Raw genomic sequence first — 22,787 nt, 5'->3', positions numbered from 1 at the left:
TTATCTATTCCCAAATGAGATGGTAACCATAGGTACAGGGGTTAGGATTTACAACACACTTTTTGGGGACACGATCCAATCTGTAACAAGGCACTTCCAAAGCAGGCACAAACCATGGTTCGCCCTGCCAAGCCAACCCACCCAGTGCCCTCCCACAGGGAAATATGCTCTTTAGCAATTCTTTGGATGAGAAAGCAAGGCAGGGGGCATTCCAGACCAGCTCAAAACTTCTGTTCTTCACTGTTTATGTGACAAAAACAGGTAAGAAAAAAGTACCTAGAATAGTGCCCCTATTTTAAGTGAAAACACACACAGACACACACACACACAAAACCTGTTCTTCGGCTTTTTGGGGTTATGGACCCCTTTGAAAATATGAAGACATCTTTCCCCCAAAAAAGGTACATACCTGTTATAGATTGACTTATATCCCCAAAAATATGTGTTATAAATCCTAACCTCTATGCTTGTGGTTATAATCCCGTTTGGGAACGGACTTCGGCTTTGTTAATCAGACAGGATTAGTGCAGGGTATGTCTTGAGTCAATCTTTTTTGAGATATAAAAGAGATTAAACACGCAAGCAAAGCAGAGTAGAGACGGGGAAAGAGAGATGCCAAGCCACATTAAGATCATCCAGGAGCGGAAGCTCAAAAAGACAAGGACCTTCCTCCAGAGTCAACATCGAGAGAAAGCCTTCCCCTAGAGCCGGCACCCTGAATTTGGACTTCTAGCCTCCTAAAAGGAAAGAAAATAAATTTCTGTTTGTTAAAGCCACTCACTTGTGTCTTTCTGTTATGGCAGCATTAGATAACTAAGACAATATCTAATATATTTCACATATATTTCAAGGGTCCCAGGGAACACTACCCATTCATGGATCCTTAGGGGGTCCCTGGACCACTACCCACTGCCCACTTGCGACCCATACATGCAACCAAAATAATATAGGAAAATATTAATAGCAGTTATCTCTAGGTGGTGGAATCCTAGAAGAGTTTTTTTTTAAATCCTTTTTTATATTTTCAAAATTTCCTATGATGCCAAAGTTTCATTTAGCAGAACCAGAGAAAAACCAGTGTTACATAAAAGCTCCCTTTATCTTCCCTGTTTGTGCATGAGCATTCAGGTATCTTACAGGCCTTCGAAAAGCCCAGACATGCCACTTGCTCAAGAGAAAAAAACATTTTTATGTTACTGATCCTAACACTGTTTGCACCTTAGAGTTGGCATAATTTACTGTACTTGGGGTCTGAGACATTTCAAGTAAAGGACTCAATGGAAAATTTCAAATCAATGTATCTTATACTCTGGGTGTTTTCACAGAAACCCTCCCATTTGAGTATGTCTGAAGAAAATGTCCCATTAGTTGTCTCAGATACTTAAAATTTTCTCTTCGATAATGCTTACCCCTGAATCCTTTCAGACCTCCGGTGGCCAAAACTCACTGCCATCAAGTGGATTCCAACTCATAGTGATCCTACAGGGCAGAGTAGAACTGCCCCATAGGGTTTCCAAGGCTGTAAATCTTTACGGAAGCAGACTTCCACTTCCTTCTTCCACAGAGCGGCTGATGGGTTCAAACCTCCAACCTTTTGGTTAGCAGCTGAGTGCTTTAAACACTGTGCCAGCAGAAGCCCTGTATCTAATTTGAAGGAGAGCCCAATGTTACATCGTCTAGATCTCTAGGCCGTTAGATCTTAATGAGATCAGATGTAGGCCCTAGCCCTGACAAGCAGCTATGGAAGGCGTGCTCGCAAAGAATAAACTACAGTATAATAAAATGGCGGCAAATGGTTAAAATATTCCCCTTAAAGAGTTCTGGAAAATAACTAGTACAAGACATCAGGAAAGAATATGCCTCAGAAATTACTTCATTAAATAAGTTCCATAATATGACATAGCCCTAATGGTGTCCTGCCCCAGACAAGGCATTCCTGTCCTCCTAACCTCCTATCTAGGTCTATGGTTTGGATTTTCAAGCTCCACCTCTCTACCAAAAACCCAAAACCCACTGCCATCGAGTTGATTCTGACTCATAGCGACTCTACAGAGTTGCTATGAGCCACCTCTCTAATAGATGGTAAAATACCAGGAGCTCAATCTCGCAAAAGAGTCCTGAGGCAGTTCTCCCCAAAGAGCTGACCTAAGCCTATAAAAGATCAAGGGGGATGTCCTCAACCATATCTTTTTGCTCAATGTTACTCCTGACAATGTCAACCAGGCCAGCCTGGCATAGCCACAGTAGCGCCAGGAGCAGGCTCTGATTGGATCGCCAACGAGAGTTCAACAAATAGACACTGTTCTGGAAATCCCTTTTGTTATTATGGGCTGTGAGTGGAAATGAGGGTAGGGGCTGGAGAGAAATCTCAACTACTGGTTACTGAGCTGCCAGAGAGGCTGCTAATCCAGCCCAGGGAGGGTGAGTCATGGTGGCAAGGACTAACATGCACATACTTGCATGGGTTGGCTTCTAGGGCAAGACTACCTCAGTGTTGTCCTCCATTAGAGGGGATGCATGGCTGAGCAGAAAGGCATGTGATTAGACACAGGCAGCTCTGAGTGACCAAGGGCAAATTCTTTAACCTCTCTGAGCCTCAGTTTCTTTATCCATAGAATAGAAATAGCAACACCTACCTTGCTATTATGAAGATTAAATGAAATAAATTATTTGATACATTTTATCAGGCACTCATTAAATGGCAGGGTAATTTCTTTCCTCCACTCAACTCTATTTGTCACTCAGCAGCGACAGAAATCTAACCTTGCCAGTTCTCTGCTTAAAACATTGCAATGGTTCCTATCTGATTGTAAGTTAAAGAGCAAAATCCTGATGGCCTATGAAGCCCTACATGATCTTTGTTGACCTCTCTCTCTTGCTCTCCTGTGGTTTTGCCACATGGACCTTGTTTATACTCTCGGAACAATATAATTCTTCCCATCCTGAAGTTTTCACACAGGCTGAAAGTCCCTTCTTCTCAGATCTCTTCTGCCTGGTTAACAACTTCTCTGAGAAAAACTTTTCTCCACCTCCAGACTAGGTCAGGCCTCCTGACATGCTCCCTTTACCTCTCTTTCACAGTACCCAACCCAGCTTATAACTATACTTGTTGTAATGATCCGCACTGTGTCTTAGACAGTAATGTCAGGAGGTAAGGAAAGTGTCTCTTTTGGATTACCACTGAATGCCTGGGGCTCAGCACTAAGCACAATGCTTGGCCCATTCTAGGAGCTTAAAACTTTTGTTGAGTTAGTCAATAAAAGTTCAGGGGAGGGTTGGGAAGCACTAGCTATTGGTCTGGTAAATACTTCTCTGTAACACATATTCTGCCCAGCATGGTCTTTATTAATACATATCTTTTACCTTCTTTGCTATATTTTTAGCTTTATTATATACAACTTTGAATGTCTCACTGCTTTCATACAATAAAAAAAAAAAGAAACCTGTTGCTATCGAGTCGATTCTGACTCACAGCGACCCTATACGACAGAGTAGAACTGCCCCATAGAAGTTTCCAAGGAGCGCCTGGTGGATTCGAACTGCTGACCTTTTGTTAGCAGACATAGCTCTTAACTACTACGCCACTACTACACGATAGTGGGGCTTAAAGGAGATGCTCCATGTTAGAGAAATGCCACGAATGGAAGGGAATGTTAAATGGACTGAACAGTAACAGAGAGGTGAACTCTTCCTTGAGGGCAGCTGTGGCCTGAGATAAGAATAGATTTCCTGCCTTAATCTTTCCTTCTCTGGGGTATTTAAGTTGACCTCTCCTTGTTGGCAATTGAGAACTTCACACAGCAATACTTACTTGTTCCCATGAAGAAATCATATGACGTTCAGCAGGCGCCTTTTCTCTGATGGTCACCTCTGTCACCCCCGGGGAAGATTCTGGAGGAGGAAAAAGAGAATCTGTAGAGTTGCAGTTGGCCCACTCTCTCACCTTCCTACACTAGAGGTTGGCTACTTGTTGAAGACTGCCGACAAGCAGGAATATCAGAGCCCTCTGAAAAGCATCTATTACTTCTGTGATGAAAGCAGGAAGAACTGGTTGGACCCTCAACAGCACTCAATCCCATAATCTAATACCATGTAGTGTACCTAACAGAAAGGACATAAACAGAAAGTGCTCTATCCTCACTGTAACTCAGCCATGGGTCAGCAGAAAAGAGAAACATCCTCAGTGAGACGAACTGACACAGTGGCTGCAACAATGGGCTCAAGCATAACAACGATTGTGAGGATGGCACAGGACCAGGCAGTGCTTCATTCTGCTGTACATAGGCTCACCATGACTCAGTAGCACCTAACAACAACAACCTAGGCATACTGTAAACAGGGAATGTGTTGAAATGAGCTTTTAAAATATCTAGGAACACTAATGTCACAAAACAATATGTGTATAAATTTTTGCATGAGAAATTTACTTGAGCTGTAAACTTTCACCTAGGGCACAAGAAAAAAAAATTATCTAGGAATAAGGCAGGGACTTCTAATCTAGTTCTACATAGTTGACTGATTCTGTAATTATGCGGTACGCTTTCTATGCAACATAGAGTTTCCTCCAAGTTGTTAGAAAGCTCAGATCTTGGGATGCAGCACTAGTCTAATACAGGAGCTAGGAATTCTGGATTCCACACATTCTAGTCCTGCATTCCCTAGCTGTGTGATCTTGGTTGGGTCTTAATTTTCCTTCCCCTTAGTCAGATGGGAATAATAATAATACTGTCCTTGATATGGGAAGGAGAGGAAGCAGAAAAGAAAGTACTTTGGAAAAGTACAAAGTGCCATAGAGTTACACAATTCATTCTCTTTATTTTCTGCCTTCTGTTCAATGTTCTAAGATATTGGGAAGCAGAATGCTGTGGTGGAAAAACACTGTGAGCTTCAAGCATCAGACCTAGGGTGAGCCCTGACTATGTCCCTGATTGGTTAGGATGGAAGATGCCTTCTGCCCCTTCAGGGGTGGTCTCGTCTGGTACTATAACGAATAAAGGTTATTTTTGTGTTTTACAGACAAGAATACTGAAGCTGAAAGATTAAGACACAAAGCCAATTCTCTGACTCCAAGTACATACAGGTCTAGCTGAGAAAACAAGAGCTTATGTGCAAAAGTCATCACATGTCCCCTGGCACAGTCCTTTAGCAATTACCCCATGAAAAATGCGGCGTCTAGCTTTAATCAGTCCTGACAACCTGCTGTTCCACTTGCACTAGGACAGGAAAACATAAATTCTCAGGTAACAACCCAGCTGATTACATAGTGATGTCATATAACTATACTCACAGGGCAGCCTGGTGTCTAGAGTTGCAAGAGGACACACACGATTATTCACTGCTTTTAACAGTCCTACACAGAGGTCACCTCATATACCTCCATGATAGACCAAATGGTCAACAAGCTGAACTTAAGTTTTCAGATAATAAGTTGTTTACGAAATATGCACTATAGAGACTCCTCTATCCAATACTTTGCAATGATGGGGAGGGGGTGTTGGGAATGGAGAGGAGACAATGGAACAGCATAAATTCCATTTGTATAATTCCCTATTAGAGAGAATTGGCATACATTATCTGATTATTACAAAGAATTGGCATAAAATATTTAATCCTTAAACAATTTTGCGAAGTAGGTATCATTATCCTCATTTTACAAATAGGATACTGAGGCTTAGAAATATTAAATAATTTCATAGAACTAAATAATAAATAATTTCACAGGACTAAAGCTGCAGACACCAAACCTAGTGCCTTTTCTACATGTTGTCTTAGTAGCTTATAATCTTGGTGGGATAACCAAAAGCATATTGAGAAGGTTTAGAAAGCAATGGCAATAACGTGTTATCTTTTGTCTATTAACATGTGACAAATGATAAGTAGTACCTGACAAGGCACAGCCATCCCCACTCTCCTGCCTTTGTGATCAATGGCTAGCATTTGTGAGCTGCCTGGCAGGATTAAACTGCACGGCAGAGCAAGAAATATGAAACTCAGGTCTTCAAACTTGGTGCAGTCCACCATAAGTAACTGTGGTAATTTCTCTCCAAAATTGGATGCTATCGATTCCTTCCTTGCCTGCAAGCCCATATAGCTGCCACATTAAGAAGAGAAGTCTATTACCCTACCTGCTTAAATTTGGGGATGGTCTGTCACCATTTTGACCAATGAAATATGCAGAAGAGATGCTGTGCCAGTTCTGGACTTAAACTTTAAGCAGACTGGCAGTTTCTCCTTTCCTCTCTGAGCCCTGAGCTATCACACAAAAAAATCTAAGTTACTCTGCTGGAGAGAGAGAGGCCATATTGAGGAGCACAGAGGGGCTAGACATGTGAGTACAGAAGCCATCTTGGACTCACTGCCTGGATGAGCCACCAGATGATCCCAGTTTCAACTGCTGTTTGATTGCAACCACTTAAGAGACACAAAATGAGAACCGTCCCAGCGGAGTCCCATTAACTCATAAAACCATCTTTGAGTCAACAGGTATTTACTGAGGACCTACTACTACTACACAGGAAACCCTGTGGCGTAGTGGTTAAGTGCTATGGCTGCTAACCAAGAGGTTGGCTGGTTCAAATCCACAAGGCACTCCTTGGAAACTATGGGGGCAGTTCTACCCCGCCCTATAGGGTTGCTATGAGATGGAATCAACTCAATGGCACTGGGTTTGGTTTTTGACTATGTCTCAGTAAATAACTGCTAGATATTAGGAATCTAAGTAGGATGTATTGTCTCAGGAGATTTGTTGCCTCATTGGAGAAACAAGGCAAATATGAAACAAAAGTGAAAACTTTAAGATAATTTTAGACAGTAGACAGTTAAAGAAAGAGCCCTGGTAGTCCAGTGGTTAAAGCAATTGACCGCTAACCGAAAGGTTGGTGGTTCAGAACCACCAGTGACTCCGAGGGAGAAAGATGTGGCAGTCTACTTCTGTAGAGATTTACAGCCTTGGAAATCCCATGGGGTTGCGATGAGTTGGAATTGACTCCACAGCAATGGGTGGTGGGGTGAGGCAGCTGAAGACTAAAAAAAAAAAAAAAAATCAAAAACAAAAACCTAAACCCATTGCCTTCAAGTGGATTCTGACTCATAGCAATCCTACAGGACAGAGTAGAACGCCACCAGGGTTTCCAGCTAAAGACTAAAATTCCTTTGCAGCTAGCCTTCCTCTAGTGACCTAGATTCCTGTATGGAATCAACTCATAAGACTTGGAAAGACGAAATGAAGAGGTGAGGTAGAGGGCAAATGGGGAGGCTGGCTTTCCCCATAAGCATAGTTGCAGAGGTGTTTTCATCTTGTGGGGCTGGGAGTTTTGAAGGGGGTGGAAGCTGCAATGGTGGTAGTGGTATTGGCAGTGGTATTGTAGCTTTCTTAAAACAGTGGCCCCAGGTACTTCCCACTTGGCTTGCCATTTTAGCAGTAAGGTTTTCAACATAGAGTCTGCTCCCTTCAATTCTTTCAATGATTTTGTAGGCTTAATACCCCTTAATTGATAACTTTCTGCCTTAACTAGCTAGAATATATTTCTAGCCTTAAACTAGTAAGGGTGTGTTCTATAGCCTGCAACTAAGAAACCTGACAGACAGGGATAGTTTGGATTTGCGGGCTCAGAGAAGGTGACTTCAAAGACACAAGATGTGCACAGGTCAGAGAAACTGCTCATTTACATGACTTTATAATTGTAGCAATAGAGAGAGCCAAAGGTAAGGGAGGTATTTCAGGTCCACATATGACATGAAAAGCCTTTAGAGACAGAGAAAATACAACTTAGGTATCTCTGTAGCTATACAAGAATATTAAAAAATAACTGAAGAAAGTTAATGGTCCCTTCATCACCAAATCAAAGAATTAGTAATTACTATGAGATGGAATCAACTTGATGGGCACACAACAATATACTTGAAGCCAGGGTCTGAAAATGAGGAACTTTGAGGGCTGGAGGGCAGACTGCACAGGAAAGAGTTAACATAGACCTGAGGTTAGTATTTTTAGAAGGGCCCGCTTGTGGGGCTGACCTTTGGCTGGTGTCTAGGAATTTGGCTTTCCAATGTTTCCTACTTTAATAGGACTGTTTTGCCCACCTGTGGCACTACACCTGGTTTTCTTCTGAGAGACTGAAATTTCTATAGCTGTGGTTGGTTGTTTTGCCTATGTGACCAGCTCCCAATAAAATCCCTGGACTTTGAGCCTTAACCCTTTTGTGACCTCTGGGACATATATCACCCACCTCTATTTCCTGCCTCTGGGGTTTATTGGGAAGTTGCTTTCCCACTGATTGTGCATGTCACTGGCAGGTGGAGACCCACATGACAGTTTGAAATGCAAAAAAAAGGGTGTGTGCTGCAAATTACTGTTTTTACATGGTATTGTATGAGGTGGTGCTGAATCAATGTTTTGGGTATGAAAAATATGGATTTTGATTTAAAAAATTGGGGGAGGGGACATATATGTCTCACCAGACTCGGGGTGGGGGGTAGAATTAGTGGGATACATATATCCCTCTGAACCCTGAGGACAGAATTTGTGGGATGAGGCAAGGAAAAAAACTATATAGTAAATTACCTACCAAAAATTCAAACATACTCAAAGACTCAGTATGCATTCCATTAATGAAAACACATGGTAACAACAAAAAATTCAAAGCAGAAAACAATTGGGCCTTGTTAAGCAAGCCTTCCTAGGCAGAAACATTGCACATGTATTGGGGCATTTCATTCCTTAAGGAAGAATTGTATCCTATTTGACCCTACTCGTGGGAGGGAAAATACAGTTGGGAGTACTAACTGTACTAACTCTTCTAGTTTATCACTGAACATATAGGTGGTTTTGGGACCCCTGAAACATGTACTTTTAGCCATCTCTTTATTTTTAATATTTCTGAATTAGTTTGGTTTAGGTGTGTTTTTGGAAAAAGCAAATAGCTGGATATTGTTTGTTGAGCCAAACTGAAAATCTTCTATTAGTAGGTGATTTAAGCCCATTCAAGGAGCCCTGGTGACACAGCGGTTAAGTGCTTGGCTGTTAACTGAATGGTCAGGAATTAGGAACCACCAGCTACTCTGTGGGGAGAAAGATGTGGCAGTCTGCTTCCATAAGAATTGCAGTCTTGGAAACTCTATGGGGCAGTTCTATCCTGTTCTACAGGGTAACTATGAGCTGGAATTGACTTGATGGCAGTGGGTTTGGTTTTGAGTTTAAGCTCATTCAAATTTATTGTTATGTATGATATATTTGGTCTCAACTCTATCAGATTTTATAATTATGTGTATTATATTTGGTATGTTTGTCTATAAAATGTACATTATTTAATCATTTATTAAAAAATTTGGCAAAGTACTAGCTTTCTATTGCTGCATAATAAATTACCATAAATTATCAGCTTAAAATAATATCCATTTTTTACAGTTCTGTAGCTCAGATGTCTAGCACATTAAATTTATAGGTTATGCTGCAAAAAATTGACATCTTGATAATATTAAGTCTTCCCATCGATGAACACAGGCTATTTCTCCATATATTTAGACCTACTTCGATTGATCAGTTTTGTAGTTTTCTTCATATCTGTCTTGTGCCTATCACTTTAGATTTATACCAAAGTATTTTTCTTTGTTTTAATGTAAATGGTGTTGTCTTTTTAATCTCAAATTCCAATTGTATATAGGAAAGCAATTGGCTTTTGAATAGTAACCTTATATTCTGCAGCCTTGCTATCGTATTACTGATTATTAGTTCCAGGAGTTTTTTTTGGTCAATTATTTGGGTTTTCTGCATAAACAATCATGTCATCTAAGAACTTTTATTTCTTCCTTCTCAATCTGTATATGTTTTATTTCCTTTTCTTGTTTTATTGCATTAGCTAGGGTTCCTAGAATGATCTTGAATCAAAGTGGTGAGAGAAGACATTCTTGTTTTGTTCCTGATCTTAGGGGGAAAGCATCTAGTTTCTTTTCATTAAGTATGATGTTGGTTGCATTTTTTTTTTTTTTTTGGTAAATATTCTTAATCAAGTTGAAAAAGATCCTGTCTGTTCCTAGTTTGATGAGAGTTATTTTTTAAAATTTTACCGTGGTTAGAAAAAAAAATTTATATATATATACACACACACACATATATACTTTGCCAATTTTAACCATTTTTAAGTGTACAATTCAGTGACGTTAATTACTTTCACCATGTCGTGATACCGTCACGAGTATCCATCACCCCAAACAGAAACTCAGGATGTCTTCAGCAATAACTCCCATTCTCTCTTCTTTCCAGTCCCTGATAACCACTAACAACCTTTTGTTTGTAGGCATTTGCCTAACTTAGATATTTCATATAAGCAGTACCATACAATATTTATCCTTTTGTGACTCTCTTTCTTCACTCAGCATGCTTTCAAGATTTATCTATTTCATTGCATGCATCAGAATTTCATTTCCCTTTATGGCTGAATAATATTCCATTGTGTTTATACCCCACATTTTGTTTATCCATTCATCTGTTGATGGACATTTGGGGCATTTCCACCTCTTGACTATTGTGAATATTGCTGCAATGAACATTGATATACACATATCTATTTGAGTACTTGCTTTCTATATGAGTGCTTGCTCTTGAGTATTACTGAGTTTTTATCATGAATGGGTGTTAGATTTTTGTCAAATGCCTTTTTTGCATCTATTGACATGATCATAGGATTTTCATTCTTTAGCCTGTTGTGAAAAATTACATTGATTTTCAAAAGTTGAACCAGCTTTAAATAGCTCTGAATGCCTAGGAAAAATCCTATTTGATTGTGGTGTTTAATTCTTTTTATAGATTGTTGGATTCAATTTGCTAATATTTTATTGAGGACTGCTATATCTATGTTTATAAGAGACATTGGTTTGTAGTTTTCCTTCCAAGTAAAGTCTGTCTGATTTTGGAACTGGGTAATGCTGGCCTTGTAGAAGGAGGTGTTCCCTCTGTTTCTATTTTCTTTAACAGATTATAGAGGACTGGTATAATTTCTTCTTTAAATGTTTGATAAAATTCACCAGTAAAACCAAACGGCCCTGGTGCTGTTTTGGAAGGTTATTAATTGCATCTTCAATTTCTTTAATAGATATCCAGCACCAGGTGTCATCGAGTTGACTCCAACTCATGGCGAACCCATGTGTGTCAGAGTAGAACTGTACTCCACAGGGTTTTCAGTGACTGATTTTTCGGATAGGCCTATTCAAATTATCTATATCGCCTAATGTGTTATGGATTGAATTGTGCCCCCCAAAAGATATGGTGAAGTCCTAACCGCTGAACCTATGCATGTGACCTTGTTTGGGGAAATATGGTCTTTCTTTGAAGTTGCTATCAGGTAAATCATACTGCTGTGTCCTAGTCCTAGTCTCTTCTGAGCGGTTATGTTATGTTATAAAAGGAAAGAACAGACAGGGAGACAAAGTAACACAAAGGAGGTAGACACCATGTGAAAATAAATCTAAAAGCCAAGGAATGCCCAGGGCTATCAAAAGTTGAAAGCATCTTCCCTTAGAGAGGACAGAGAGAAAGCATGGTCCTGCTGATGCCCTGGATACAAACTTTGTACCTCCAGAACTGTGAGAAAATAAATGTTCTATAAAGCCACCCACTTTGTGGTATGTTGTTAGGGCAGTCCTAGGAATCTGAAACAGCAAATTCTGGTAAATTGTGTCTTTCAAGGAATTGGCCCATTTCGTTTATCAAATCTGTGGGCATAGAGTTGTTCATCATATTCCTTTATTATTATTTTCTTTTTAAAATCCCTGGGATCAGTTGTGGAGGTCCTCTTTCATTTCTGATATTAGTTATTTGTGTATTCTCACCTTTCTTCTTGATTAGCCTGGCTAGAGGCTTATGAGCTTTATTGGCCTTTTCAAAGAATCAGGTTTTGGTTTCATTGATTTTTTCTGTTTTCCATTTCATTGATTTCTACTCTAGTTTTTATCACCTTTTTCCTTCTTCTTACTTGGATTTAATTTGCTCATCTTTGTCCAATTTCCTAAGTTTGGTTTGGAAGATCAGATTATTGATTTTAGATCTTCTTTTTTAATATATGCATTCAATGCTATATATTTTAAGCACTGCTTTTACTGCATCCCCAAAATTTTGATAAGTTGTATTTTCATTTACTTCAAAATATCTTTTATCTTTGAGACTTCTTCTTTGACCCATGTGCTATTTGTAAGTATGTTGTTTAACTTCAAAATATTTTCGGACTTTCTAGCTGCTGTTGTTCTTCTGTTCTTGATTTCTAGTTCAGTTGCGCTGAACTCTGAGAACATAATTCAAAAGATTTCTATTCTTTTAAATTTATAAGGTATGTTTTATGTCCCAGGGTATGGTCTATGTAAGCTTGAGAAGAATGTGTATTTGTCTTTTGTTAGATAAATTATTATATAAATGTCAATAAGATTCAGTTGATTGGTGGTGCTGTTCAGGTCAACTACATCCTTACTTTCTGCCTACTGGGTTTGTCAATTACTGATGGAGGGGTGTTGAAGTTTCCAGCTATTTTGGTTCTCTGGTGTTAGACATACACGTTAAGGATTGTTACTTCTTCTTTGAGAACTGATCCCTTTACTATTATATAAAGCCCCTCTTTTTCCCTGATAAGTTTCCTTGCTCTGAAGTCTGCTTTATCTGAAATTAATATAGCTATTCCAGCTTTCTTTTGATTTGTGTTAACATGGCAGATCTTTCTCCATCCCTTAATTAAAAAAAATAGTGTTCGAGTCAACTCCAATTCACTCGACGGCACCGGGTTCTGGGGAGTGTTAAATATTTATAACAAAGGTTTGCCATTTTAGCCATTTTTAAGTGTACAATTCAGTGACATTAATTACTTTTTACCATGTTGTGCTACCATCACCACCATCCATTTCCAAAAGTTTTTCATCACCTCAAACAGAAACTTAGTACCCCTTCAGTAATAACTCCCTCCTCCATTCAGTCTCTCATACCTAAACCTTTGTCTCTCTATATTTACCTATTATAGATCTTTCATATAATTGGAATAATACAGTATTTGTCTTTTTGTGTCTGACTTATTTTACTCAGCATGTTTTCAAGTTCATCCATGTTGTGGCACGTATTAGAACTACATTTCTCTTTATGGTTCAATAATATTCCTGTAAAAATGGTGTGGCAGAGGTGGCAGTGTCGGCATCTAACCTCCCCTAACTTCACAAGGAGGAAGGAGGATTAAGAACTGCCCAAGGCTGACTGCTATGCGGCAGTGGTCAGACATGCCTCCTCTCTCCACCACCTTTACCAATTCTGACACCAACTGTCCCTTCCATGGTACTCTCTACTTCTCTTCCGAGTTTAATAATTCATTGCAATGACCACACAGAACTCACAGACAATATCCACAATTACGGGGTTTATTAAGAAGTAACAGGTCACAGTCATCTCTGTGGTGCAATCGGTTAGTGGGTTAGGATGTTAACAAAAAGGTTGATGGTTCGAGTCCACCCAGGGATGCATCTCAGATTTGGAGTCCTGATGCCATAGTGGTTAAGAGTTATGGCTGCTAACCAAAAGGTCAGTGGTTTGAATCCACCAGTCACTCCTTGGAAACCCTATGCAGCAGTTCTACTCTGTCCTATAGGGTTGCTATGAGTTGGAATTGACTCCAAGGCAATGGGTTTGTTTTTTTGTTTTTGTTTAATAGGTTACAATTCAGGTTCAGGAATGCTCAGGATACAGTTCTTTGGACAGCTTATTCTCAGCCATGCCTGCAGACAGGACGTTCTCTGGCCCCTCTGCCTCTGCCCTGCTTGGGCAAGTGTTACAAAGCTCTTTTAGCTCTGCTGACAATTGCCTAGAGGCACCCCACTCCGGTAGTAAGCCTCAGCCTGAAGGTGCTCAGCTCTAGCTCCATGGGCTCCACCAAGTGCCTAGAGGCACCCCACTTCGCCTGCAAGCCTCTTGCCTGAAGGCACTCAGCTTTCTCACTCTGTGGGCCCGGCCATCTCCTGCCAGTTTCCTGGTTCTGCTGCCACTGTTTCTCGCCGTCTTCAGTGTTACAGCTATCTCTCATGGTCTCCTGGTTCCAGGAGCTTCTCAGTGCAGCGATCCTGGGTCCAAAGATGCACTGCACTCCTGGCTCTTCTTCCTTGGTGGTGGCGAGATCCTCTCTTCCCACCTCTGGGAGGGCTCATTTTAAGCCTAGCAGGATAGCAAAGCCGACCAATCCCTTCCTTAAGGTTCCATAGACCTTATTCACATGGTTCCACCTCCACACAGGTGCTATGAACTTTATTTGCATTGTTACCAAGCTATCCAATCCCCTTGGTGGGCCACAGTTGACTTATTTGATTAACAATCACTTGGGTGGAAGTTACAAGACCATGGCAAGAAAGGCCATATAAAAGCAATCCATCATATCACAATTCCATTGTATGCATATTCATTTTATTTATCCATTCATCTCTCGACGGATATTTGGAGTGTGCCTTAGTTATCTAGTGTTGCTATAACAGAAATACCAAAAGTAGATGGCTTTAACAAATGAAAATTTATTCTCTCCCAGTTTAGGAGCCTAGAAGTTTGAATTTAGGGCACCAGCTCTAGGGGAAGGTTTTCTCTCTGTTGGCTCTGGGGCAAAGTCCTTGTCTGATTTCAACATCTGTGGGCCCGGTATTCCTTGGAGATCTCCATGTGTGTTGGCATCAATATTTTCCTGGGTCTAGGAGGTTCTCAGAGCAGGGACTCTAGCCCAAAGGCAGTGCTCCACTCATGGCTCTTTAATCTCGGTAGTAGTGAAGCCCCTCCCCTCTCTGCTTGCTTCTCTCTCTTTTTATCTCTTGAAAGATAAAAGGTACAAGATTCAAGCAAGGATGTGACCTGAGTAAGGGTGTGACTTAAGGCAGTGAGGGCATGACTTGAGTAAGGGAGTGACTTGAGTAAGCATGTGACTTGAGTAAGGCTGTGACTTTAACCATGCCCTTACCTATCAAGGATACAGCCCACACTAATCCAGCCTTATTAACATATAGAGGTTTAGGATTTACAACACATAATTACACAATACCATAAAATGGAGGACAACTACATCATATCACAAAATGTAGGATAATTACCTAATACTGGGAATCGTGGCCTAGCCAAGTTGACAAATATTTAATATTTGTGGGGGACACAGTTCTACTGATGATAGGGTGTTTCCATCTCTTGGCTATTGTGAACAATGCTGCAATGAACACTAGTGTACACATAATCTGTTTGAGTCCCTGTTTTCAAGTCTCTTGGGTATATCCTAGAAGTAGGATTGCTGGGTCATACAGTAATCCTGTTTAACTTTTTTTTTTTTTCATTTTTTATATTTTGTTCCTTTTGCTTTTTTTTTTTTTTTTGCTTTAACAAAGAGAAATTTATTCTCTTACTGTCTAGTTGGCTACAAGTCCAAATTCAGGGTGCCACCTCCAGGAGACAGCTTTCCCTATCTGTCGGCTCTGGAGGAAGGTCCTTTGTCATCATTCTTTCCTTGGCTTGGGAGCATCTCAGCACAGGAACCTCAGGTCTGAAGGATGTGCTCTGCTCTTGGCCTGCTTTCTTGGTGGTATGAAGTTCTCCTATATTTTATTCTTGTTGTTGTTGAGAATATACACAGTAGCACAATCTACGCTTAACTTTTTGAGGAACAACCAAACTGTTTTCAGTGACAGCTACACTAGTTATTACAGCACCATTTACTGAAGAGACTTCTTTCCCCCACTGAATGGACTTGAAAAGCATTGGCCATACGTGTATGGGTTTACTTCTGAACTCTCAATTTTACTTGAGATTGGTCTACATGTCTATTGCTTACGCTAGTATCACACTGTTTTGATTACTGTAGCTTTATATTTGAAACTGGGGAATGTGATTCCTCCTATTTTGTTCTTTTTCGAGATTGTTTTAGTTATTCGGTTGTTGTTAGGTGCCATTGAGTCAGTTCCAAATTATAGCGACCCTATGTACAACAGAACAAAACACTGCTTGTTCCTGTGCCTTTTTCAAGGTCTCTGCATTTCCGTATGAATTTGGGGATTGGCTTTTCAATTTCTGCAAAAAATGTTGTTGGAACTTTGATAGGGATTGCATCGAATCTGTATAATACTAAGTCTTCCAATTCATGAACACAGGATGTCTTTCTGTTGATTTATTAATTTCTTTCAGCAGTATTTTCTAGTTTTCATCGCACAAGTCTTTCACCTCTCTAGTTAAATTTATTCCTAAATCCCTGCACTGCAGTTCCTGGGTTACGAACGAGATCCATTCCTGAATGTGTCTTTAAGAATTTGTAGGTGAGTCAGAACAAGTGCATACAGTTATTATTTAGCCTTACTTTTGTGCAAGAAAAGGCTTGAACTTTTAGATGATTTAAAAGTTTTGTATTCAGCAAGTGAAGGTGATTGTGACAAAGAATTTGTTTCAATTAGGGATTACTTCAATCCTTTCAAAGTGAGGGCAAATTTACATGACATTAAAGGGCAAGTACCAGTTAGTTGCCTGTACTTCATTCTTTTAGATGCTATTTTAAGTAAGATTGTTTTCTTTTCAGATTGCTCACTGTTGGTATATTGAAACAGAACTAATTCATTTTTGTGTGTTGACCTTGTATTCTATTTTGTTGAGTTTGTTAGTTTAGTAGTTTTCTTGTGAATTCTTTGGGATTTTCTACATATAAGATCATAATTTTTTTTAAGATCGTAATATGTGAATAGAAACAGTTTTACTTTTTCCTTTCCAATTTGGATATACATATATACATATATTTCTTTTTGTTTCCTAATTGCTCTGGCTAGTACTTATAGTACAATGTTGAATAATAACCAAAGCCAAACCCACGGCCACTGAGTTGATTCCAACTTACAGTGATCCTACAGGACAGAGTAGAACTGCCCCATGGGTTTCCAGGGCTGTAAATCTTTATGAAAGCAGACTGCCACATCTTTTTCCCTAGAATCCTTGTCTTGTTCCTGGTCTTAGGAGAAAAGCTTTCAGTTTTGCACCATTACGATGTTATGTTTTGACTCATAGTGACCCTATGTACAACAGAACTAAACACTGCCCAGTCCTGTGCCATTCTCACAATCATTGTTATGCTTAAGCCCACTGTTGCAGCCGCTGTGTCAATCCATCTCATTGAGTCTTCCTCGTTTTCACTGACCCTCTACTTTGCCAAGCATGACGTCCTTCTCCAGGGACTAGTCCCTCCTGATAACATGTCCAAAGTATTTGAGATGAAGCGTTGCCATCCTCGCTTCCACTTATTTCTTGTCAACCACTCTTCTTTTCTTTATGTAGATTTGAGTTTCTGACCTATATAATTTTTCTTCTCTCTGAAGAACTTCTTTGAACATTCTTATAAGGCAGGTCTACTGGTGACAAATTCCCTCAATTTTTGTGTTAAGGATAATTTTGCTGGATACAGAATTCTAGGCTGGTAGGTTTTTTTCTTTCAACATTTTAAATATTTCATTTTTATCTCTTCTTGCTTGCATCACTTCTGAAGAGAAATCCAGTGTAATTCTGATGCTTGTTCCTCTGTAGATAATGTCCCCACCTCCCCCCACCACCCCAGCTTCTTTCCCGGGTTTCTTCTTCTCTGATTTTCTGCAGTTTGAATATGATATACTTAGGCGTAGATTTTTAGGTACTCATCCTGTTTGGTGTTATCTGAACTTCCTGGACTTGTAATTTGGTGTCTTTTAATAATTTTATAATATGTCTACCTCTGGGGCCTCAGCTTCATCCTCTGAGCAATCAGTTCCATCTTTTGAGCTAATGATTCTCCCAGTGAGCCACTCTTCTTTTGACAAAAGGTACCACATATTTGCTGCTGAGAAATTCAGTTTTATCAGCCTGCTTCCTGCTAGTAGAACAGTCTTCTTTTATTGTGTACTTTTTCGGTCCTTTCTAACGTGAGCTGGCAGTGTTTCTGCTGATACAATGTTCTCAAGAACCTTGTAGGCTTGGCATGGATTTCACGGGGGTTCACACCATGAGATAAAAGGATCCTGAACTGATTTTATAATCTCTTTTCCATTGTTAGCTTCTGATCAGATGGTTGAGGGACAACAGCCTTAGACTTCCTAGACACCTCTGGTTTGACAGAGGTCTATGATGCACACCTTTAATATCTCGTGACTGAATTACTCTGACCATTTGATCTTTCAGAGTTTATAGCTAAAAGATGTACTGTCTCAGCCTTTTCTCTATGCCACACTTTGAAAAGCCATTTCTGGTTAGCCCAAGACAGGAACCATTCTCGAAGCCAACTCTTCAGACAGGGATTGGACCGGACTACAACAAAGAAAATGATACTGGTGAGAAGTGGGCTTCTTGGATCAAGTAGACACATGAGACTATCTGGGCAGCTCCTGTCTGGAGGGGAAATGTGAGGGCCGAGGGGGACAGAAGCTGGCTGAATGGACATGGAAACACAGGGTGGACAGAAGGAATGTGCTGTCTCATTAGGGGGAGAGCAACTAGGATTATACAGCAAGGTGTATATAAGGTTTTATATGAGAGGCTGACTAGATTTGTAAACTTTCACTTAAAGCACAATTAAAAAAAAAAAGCCATTTCTGAATTTTAACATCTTTTGTCAAATCAAGTCCTGGTTCCTTTTTTAAATGCAGTTTTCCCTTAAATTATCTTCTTCCTCTTGCATTTTACTATAAGCAGCAACAACAATTCAATGTTCCTGATTAAGTTTCCATTTGAATCTCTTCTCCCTATGCCTTGTAATTTATCCTTCGCTTATGATAATTTTGTCGTTTTCTTCCATTTCTTTCCTGAGCTGAATCAACTTTTTTCATTTCTTTTTCTGGTCCACTCCTGTTGTTAGTTTTTGATGTCTAATTCAAGGGATTTTTTCATATCCTCAAATGCTTTTTCATGTATTTTAATTGTTCGAAGTTCAGACTTAGAGTTTTCTTCTGCTTCATATTTGCTTTAGGGAGAAAAACTTCCTTAGTTGTTTGTCAGAAGTTTCATTCCCTGATTTCAGCAATAGTCCTCTATGGGTTTTACTTTTCTCTTGTTCATTTTGTGATACTGTGGTGTTGAACAAAATTTTTAGTTTAATGATGCCCTTTCCTGTCAGCCTAGCAAAGTCCAGATACTTTAACAGGGTTTTTTTGGGTGAAGGAGGGGCTGTGAATTTTTCACATTTTCTCTTATTTTTCCTTTTACCATCTAATTGCCAAATATCCCTTCTTCCTTCTTTTTTTCCTATTTTCTCCCCTAGAAGGTATACATTTGGAATATTGTTCCTTTAAATCATACTTGCTCCTTTAAACAGATATTGTCTCTTTACCCTGCATCACTGACCCTTTAAATGGCACCTACTTTGAAATCACTTTATGCAGTTCTGCTCTTATCTGTCCAGTTGTTATAATTGTTATTTTCAGATTCAGGTGGTTTTAATCTTTCTGTTGGTCACTGCAACTGTCTCTTAGACCTCTGCTGGAGTAATTCTGGGTCTGCCTCTGCTTGCCACAGAACCTCCTAGTAGAGCAGAAGTGGAATAGAGCAGGTGGGATCTGGTATGCTGGGATTTGTTGCCTTTTCTCTTTTTACTCATAGGTACTTTGCATAGTTGGCATTCTCTGTCTCCAAGCAATGTTCAGAGTTTGGTTTTGGTAGAAATATCCTGGTTGTGGAGTTACATACTTCATACTGACTGGGGAGGAGGTTTTGGGAAGTTGCTTAGCACGCACCCACCAATGACTTCTGCTACTTTGTTTCTTTAACCCTCTTGATACATCACCTTCTCCAGAACAACAAAAAAAGTGAAAAAAACTGATTTTAGACTTATGATTATTAAATTTAAAATTATAAGATGTTTTGGTTAAATTTATAAACAGTATTAGAATGTTTAGCAAGGTTAGATTCATTATAAGTTTAATTACCTGAGTTGCTTAATTCCTTGGGTGGGTTCTGCCTTATAAGGGTTATCAGTTTTCTAGACATTTGAAATGCTTAATAATAGGTAGAATATGTTAAATTTATAAATGCAATTTAAAATGTTTACAGTTATTTAATTACTTGGGGCTTTAAATCGAAGTGACAGTTTAAGGAAAACTTGGTCTGCTTTAACTTGAGTTGATTAAACATTAGTCAAAAGAAAATAACTTCTTATTATTTATATATAACTTCCTAGATTTATAAAGAGAGTAACAAGGCATGCCTGTTGAATGGCAAGACCTGCCTGATTGAATCCATGAGTATAGGAAGTAACAGGACAGAAGTTTGTGTAAGAATGGTGAGATAGGATAATGGGTGGTCTTGGTGGTTAGATCTGCCCCTGCCCTATTCTATATAACTTCATCTCTAAAACTCACCACTTCTCCAAAATACACCACGGTGTTTTGTGCCTTATTCATTGTTCTAGGCACTGGGGAAAACAACATAAAGTCCCTGCCCTCAGGATGCTTCTATTATAGAAAAGAGACAAATTTAAAAAGCAACTAGATAAATACATTATTTCAAGTGGTGATAAGACCTATGAGAATTAAAAAAAGGCAGTATAATAGAAGAGAGAATGATAGTAAAGGCTAGGCTTCTCTGAAGTTGTGATATCTAATCAGACATCTGAATGAAGTGAGGGAGAGACACATTATAGAGTCTACAGGAAATTGGCTCCAAGAAAGATAATTCTAGAAAATTGCAAAGGCCTTCAAGCAGGGTGAAAACAAGATGAGGACACATCATACAGGGACTTGTGGGTCATGACAGACAATATGGATTTTATTATAAATGTGATGAAAAGGCATTGAAGCATGCTTTTCAGCCTGCTTAAGCTGCCTTTCTCCTCCTGTTTATCCTGCTAACTCCCATTTGTCTTTCAAAATCTAACATCACTTCCTCTGGAAAACCTTGATTCCTCAGGTAAGATTAATCATCTCTTCTTCGGTGCTACCTTTGAGAAATAATAGATTACTGACCTCCTTTCACACTTCTGAGTTGCTGTTGAGTCGATTCCAACTCATGGGGACCTCCTGTGTGTCAGAGTAGAGCTGTGCCCATAGGGTTTTCAAGGCTGTGACCTTTCAGAAGCAGATTGCCATGCCTGTCTTCCGAGGTGCCTGTGGGTGGGTTCTAACCACCAATCTTTGTGTTGCAAGTGGAGCACTTAACCATTTGTACCACCCTTCTCCAAACCCAAACCCGTTGCTGTGGGGTCCATACCAACTCATAGGGACTGTATAGGACAAAGTAGAAGAGCTCCATAGGGTTTCCAGGCTACAAAACTGTATGGAAGCAGACTGCCACATCTTTCTCCCGGCCGGTGGGTTCCAGCTGCTGATGTTTTGGTTAGCAGCTCAGCGCTTAACTATTGCGCCACCAAGGCTCCTTACTACCTTTCTAGGGACCTAGTATTTTTATTTTTTCACAGATCGTCTTTTTCATCTCTGTAGCCTGAGGGTCTAGCATAGTGGTGGGTGCTAAATAAACATCCTATAAAGGAAAAACTCTAACCCATTCAATGGTGCAAGCCTTGACTCTTGACCAGTTCAGGTGCTGTGCAAGGAGGCGCTTAGTAACTGTGGCCCTGGGAGGCTAGCTACATCATTTCCCCAGCTATCAGAGGACGGATTGGGGTTTCAAGGATACTCTCTTGGACAAGAGTGCCTCTCCGGGGACCCAACCTCCCAACTGTCATGTGTCTGCTGTCTCTCCTTTGCATGCTTTTGCCCATTCTTTGGGGCCCCCTGGTGGGATCGGGAGGTACCTTTGGGCTTCCCAGTTCTGCCCCCGAGCACTCCTTCCCAGCAAACCCTTCCCGGGCCGTGTCACACACACAGCTCTCCCTCTTTCCTCCTTAACAACGGAAGTCACAGAAGCGATGCCCACTCCTATACCGGCTCCAGCTTTGTGCCGCCGATTTCGCACACCATACCCCCCACTCCTTTCTTGTACTCCATCCCGCCTCTCCCACAGTCACCCTCCCACGGCTGCCCGCCCCCACTCACCTAGGATGCGGGTGATCCCGAGGGTCAGTTTCTCCAGGTGCGGCTTGCTGCCGCTCAGCAGTGGGGGCGACTTCTCCTCCATGGCTCGTGTCCCCGTTCCGCGCGCGGCCGGGAGAGCGGGACCGGGGGGGGACCGGCGAGGAGAGCAGCGCGGTGGGAGGGCGGGACCCCGCCTCAGTGCCTCAGCGGTCGAGTTCGCGGCATGCCGGGAGTTGTAGTTTTCAGCTCCTGAGAGCGCGGCGGAGATGGGGTTTCCCAGCTTGTCTGGGAGAAGTAGTTCCGGGGAACTGTCATTCCCGCGTCCCCGGCCTGGGCTCCACACCACGCCTTCGGGTCGCACCCTGTCCTCCGCCCGGACCTTCTCGCCCGGCCGGGGCCGGCCGTGCAAGCGGGGGCGGGTCTCCGCGCCGTGCGGCCAATGGGGGCTGAGCCTGGAGGCCGGGGCGGGACGGCCTCGGCGCGACGGCCCGAGTGGCGGTTGTTTCAAGATGGCGGACGTGGCGGCCCCTTCCCTCCCGAGCGCTGCGGCGTTCTGGAGTCGGGACTGTATCCTTTGCCCGCCTGGCAAGGGGCGCTGGCGCCCTACCCGAGCGGCGAGGGGCTACGGGCCGTGTGGGACTGTTGAATGCGCGCTAACCTAGGGGGCGGGGACGTTCTGTCCGGCTTCAGTCTAGTTGCGGGGCTTGCCCCTTGCTGGGACATTAGGTGGCAGAGAGCCTGATAGTACCTCTAGGCTGGACTTTTAGGTGTGAGGGCACAGCTCAGATGGTGAACTCTGGAAAGGTGGCGTAGAGTTGTGGCCCAGCCTGGGGGTG

The 22,787-nt window shown here is 41.1% G+C and overlaps 2 protein-coding genes across 7 annotated transcripts in view; one reads left to right on the top strand and one right to left on the bottom strand.

Annotated features, from left to right (window-relative positions):
- TPGS2 (tubulin polyglutamylase complex subunit 2) overlaps positions 1-22,395 on the bottom strand; it is a 44,575-nt gene extending 22,180 nt beyond the window's left edge. For both annotated transcript variants that reach the window (XM_003406736.4, XM_064294595.1), the window contains exons 1-2: positions 21,973-22,395; positions 3,812-3,891 (exon numbers count right to left, since the gene is read on the bottom strand). In XM_003406736.4, the coding sequence (XP_003406784.1) occupies positions 3,812-3,891; positions 21,973-22,054 (162 nt within the window). In that variant the 5' untranslated portion in view covers positions 22,055-22,395. The remainder of the gene's footprint in view (positions 1-3,811; positions 3,892-21,972) is intronic.
- A 21-nt stretch (positions 22,396-22,416) lies between these two features.
- Positions 22,417-22,787, top strand: part of KIAA1328 (KIAA1328 ortholog) — a 360,311-nt gene continuing 359,940 nt past the window's right edge. For 2 of the 5 annotated variants that reach the window (XM_003406322.4, XM_023543878.2), the window contains exon 1: positions 22,418-22,518. In XM_003406322.4, coding sequence (XP_003406370.1) covers positions 22,461-22,518 — 58 coding nt within the window. In that variant the 5' untranslated portion in view covers positions 22,418-22,460. Of the gene's footprint in view, positions 22,519-22,787 lie in introns of all 5 variants that reach the window. The other 3 variants (XM_064294593.1, XM_023543879.2, XM_064294594.1) reach the window with 3 other exon arrangements.

The sequence above is a fragment of the Loxodonta africana genome, chromosome 11 (genome assembly GCF_030014295.1).
Source record: "Loxodonta africana isolate mLoxAfr1 chromosome 11, mLoxAfr1.hap2, whole genome shotgun sequence".
In the NCBI taxonomy this organism is placed as follows: domain Eukaryota; kingdom Metazoa; phylum Chordata; class Mammalia; order Proboscidea; family Elephantidae; genus Loxodonta; species Loxodonta africana.
Note: the sequence above shows the minus strand (reverse complement) of the source record. Positions and strands in the feature narration are given on the sequence as shown.